Source organism: Anneissia japonica, unplaced genomic scaffold (genome assembly GCF_011630105.1).
Source record: "Anneissia japonica isolate Jap-2015-1 unplaced genomic scaffold, ASM1163010v1 scaffold119_len492752_cov174, whole genome shotgun sequence".
In the NCBI taxonomy this organism is placed as follows: Eukaryota; Metazoa; Echinodermata; class Crinoidea; order Comatulida; family Comatulidae; genus Anneissia; species Anneissia japonica.
This window is the reverse complement of record NW_022730737.1, coordinates 6,924-10,571: the sequence shown is the minus strand read 5'-3', so window position 1 is coordinate 10,571 and position 3,648 is coordinate 6,924. Positions and strand designations below refer to the sequence as shown.

General features: G+C 39.5%; 1 protein-coding gene across 1 annotated transcript; it reads left to right on the top strand.

Annotated features, from left to right (window-relative positions):
• The first annotated feature begins 374 nt into the window (after positions 1-374).
• LOC117114998 lies at positions 375-3,158 on the top strand. The gene is made up of 4 exons (XM_033258628.1): positions 375-577; positions 812-900; positions 1,297-2,846; positions 2,988-3,158. Exons 1-4 carry the CDS (start codon positions 375-377, stop codon positions 3,156-3,158), a joined length of 2,013 nt encoding a protein of 670 aa, XP_033114519.1.
• Positions 3,159-3,648: the final 490 nt, after the last annotated feature.

Genomic DNA, 3,648 nt, shown 5'->3' with positions numbered 1-3,648 from the left:
CGGTTGGTTTCAAATTCTATCCACAGTGTTTCGTAAGTTGATAATTTACACTTTTTAATAATATAAACGATCATTATTAGTTTATTTTATACTTTGAAATTATGGACTATTCTGATTTTAACAATAATTTTACTTTCTTGAGCAATTTGCCTTTAGATAAATCGTTATTTTTCATGTATTTAGAGGGGGATAATTTTGTTAGGCCTAGGCCGTTTGTTCGTTTGCATTTTTCGTTAGTTACAAATGGGGTGCTTCGGGACGTTCATAGATTTTTGTTGGGTGATGGGCGGGTTAATTTAGGGGCAAGAACGGGGAGGGTATTTGACTTTCTTTCTTTTTTCTTTGATCTGCCGTCTTCATTTAATAGAAGCCATATGCAGTATGCACTAAAATCACTTAAAACTAAAATTAAAAGAAAATCTGGTGATGAGAGAGAGAGATATTTACAGAGTGAATTCCAGTGGAAAAGAGGTGCAAGATCCGAGCGTAGTGAGAGAGAGCATAGTGAGCGAGTGTTACAGAAGTGTGTAAGTGAGAATGAGAAGTTGCAGAAGGAGATTGAGGACTGGACAAGAAAGTGCGACGACTACGAGGACTGCATTCAAGACGAAAAAATTATTAATTATGATTTGGAAACTGATTTAAAATTAATTAAAGACAATTATGAAATGAAATGTGACGAATTAACTAAATTAACATCTGAAGTAGACAAATTAAAGAATGACGCAAGTAATGCCAAACGTAGAGAAAAAAGAAAAAACCGAAAAGCAGATGACTTAAAATCTAAAATTAAATCATTATTACTGACAAGGACAGATACAAGACAGGAGACGACGAGAGAAGAAGGGTTGGGAGATGGTGTGATAGAAGAGAGAGAAAAGGAAGTTTTGAAGATAGAAAGTGAGATGAGGAGGAGGGAGGAAGCGATGATGGTGAAGGATAGAGAGGTGAGAGATAGGGAGAGAGTGATGATGGTGAAGGATAGAGAGAGGACAGCGAGGGAGGGGGATTTGATGGTGAAGGATAGAGAGATGACATGGAGGGAGGAAGCTGTGATGGTGAAGAATAGAGAGTTGATAGAGAGGGAGAAAGCGATGATGGTGAAGGATAGAGAGAGGACAGCTTGGGAGAGAGAGTTAAGGGAGAAAGAGAAGAAGATTGAAAAGAAAGAGACAGAAATGAGGAAGAAAGAGACAGAGATGAAAGAAAAAGAGAGAGTATTAAAAGTGCAAGATAATGAAATAAAATCTTTAGTTAAATCAATTAAGAATAAAGAAAAAAGGCTAAAACAAAATAATCAAAAATTAAGAGAAAAATTAAAAACTAAATCTAAGTTAATAAAAGAACAGAACAAAAAGACAATACAATTAAATAAACTAAAAATACAAAATAAAAAGCTTAAAAAACAGGTAGAAGAAAGAGAAGACCAGAGGCTAGAGCTGGAAGAGAGGATACATGCAATAACAACGGATCAACAAATCGATGTATTTTCAAAGGGAAAGTATAGCAATGCTATAAGGGATGTTTACATCGACTTGTTGAAAATGGGTGTTGGTATAAATAATGTAGATAAGATTGTTCGAACTGTTTTAAAAAAACTTTTGGGGATGGAGGCATCTCGTTTGCCTCAGAAGTCTTTGGCAAGCGAGATGTTCCTTGAGGCTCGAGCATTGGCCCATCTACATATTGTAGATGAAGTTGTAGATTTAGATCGTAGGCCAGAGGAGGTTTCCAACACATTGTGTAGTGATGGTACCTCTAAACTGGGCCATCACTATATGGCTTACGACCTAAACCTAGAAGATGGCCGTGCTTTAATGCTCGGGCTAAGAGGAACACCGAGTGGTACAGCAGAATCAACCTTGGATGCATTAAAGGACATAGTGGATGAGGTTGTAAGTATTGATAGTCGAGGGCGAGAAGGAGTGCAAAATTTGGTGGCCACTTTGAAAAATACCATGAGTGACAGATGCGCAACACAAAAAAAATTTAACAGACTTTTGGAAGATTATAGGGAAGAAATTTTGCCTGATGTAATTGAGGGTTGGGGGGACTTATCTGAAACAGAACAAATCAAAGTGGTCAAATTAGATAATTATTTTTGTGGCCTTCATTTTCTTGTTGGTCTTGCGGATCAGGCAGATGCGAGTTTGTGTGTGTGGGAAAGACTTGTGCTGGGTGATGAGAAGAGGGGTGCAGAGAGACTGGTGTCGTTGAATGTGAAGAGTGGTGAGAGTGGTGCTGTGCGCCTGATCCGCACTGTATGTAAGAGTGTGCAAGAGAGAGCGTGTGAGAAGAGTGGTAAGCCGGTGCAGTTTAGAGCGTTCTTGGCAAGCGAAAGAGGTAAGAAGAAGGTTCCCCTCGCTCCTTTCAAGGGAAATAGGTTTAATATTATTTTCCATAATGGAGCAGGGGTATATGCCCTCCTTGAAGATCTGCGGATCTTCTTTGAGAGGGTAAAGAATGACAACCTTCTTCTGGGTGCTGTTCATGCGGATGTTGGAGTTTCTCTTTTCGTCTGTGGAGCTCGCGCCCTTGGTTTGATTGACAAGTATGTAACAGGACCCCTTTGGAAGGTGACAGAAGGTGCTCTGCATGTGCGAGAATTGAGTGCGAGATATGAGAGAATGCTTAACTGCTTTACACGGTGGTCAAATGATGCTTCTGGATTTTTGAGAGGTGAGGAGCGATTGTTTGAGGATGTGCCTGTGAGAAATGATGAAGTGTTGGAGATGCTGCTGAAGGAGAGTGAAGAGTGTGATGCTGGGACCATTCAGGCATTGGAGATAATGTTTGCCTTTTTCAAAAAGTCACACAGAGATTATTGCCTGATTTTTTGGAAGGAGGTGAACATTATCAAATGCCTGAGAGAGACGTAGTTTCAACTTCAAGTGTGCCAACTTCTAATGTAGGAGTGGAGCGTGATTTTGGCATGCTTGATCGAGTTATGTTTAAAAAACCACGAGCTTCTTTGATTGCATGTGAAGAATGACGTAGGGGAATGGATAGATAGTTTGAGTCCAGAGAGATATGCTCGTGTGATGGAGATTTGTGTGAAGTCAAAACGTAACCAAAGGCTTCGAGCTCTAGAGAGGAAGGCTGAACATGCTCATGAACAACGGGTGACAGAGAAGCGTGTTGAGAGACAAAGGATGTGAAGGAGCGAGTGAGAAAGGAGAAGTTGACGACAGCGTTGAATGAGTGGAGGATTGTGGACGAGCGTGACTGAGATGGATGAGTGGATGGATGGGAGGAGTGATAGAGAGATTAAGAACGCAGTCATGGCCCAGTTACGCTTTAAGAAATTTATTATTTGTAATTGTAATAAAAACGGCATCTTAAATTTTTCGGAAAAGGGTAAGACACATTGTGTGAGAGTTTTAATAAATAATCTTAAGAGTGTGATAGATAATGCGCGTTTGGAGGAGGTAGCGACACGGCCCTGATAAGGCAAAACGACTTAACTCAATTTTTTCACTTTTTGAGATTATTACATATTTAAGTAAGTTGAGGGCGCTCTCTTATTTCTGAGAGTTTCAAGTCACCTAACTCACTTTATTTTGGTATTAATCAACCATTTGTTATGGCAAAACAACTTAACTCCAAGTGAAGTGGTATAATGGCATGGATTGTTATGGCAAAACAACT

Bases quoted from the DNA above. Each gene is read 5' to 3' on its own strand.
- LOC117114998 (XM_033258628.1), top strand. From the start codon at position 375: ATGCAGTATGCACTAAAATCACTTAAAACTAAAATTAAAAGAAAATCT. The intron at 901-1,296 runs GTGAGATGAGGA...TAAAACAAAATA, and splicing joins GGAAGTTTTGAAGATAGAAA to ATCAAAAATTAAGAGAAAAA. The intron at 2,847-2,987 runs GTGAACATTATC...TTGCATGTGAAG, and splicing joins GCCTGATTTTTTGGAAGGAG to AATGACGTAGGGGAATGGAT.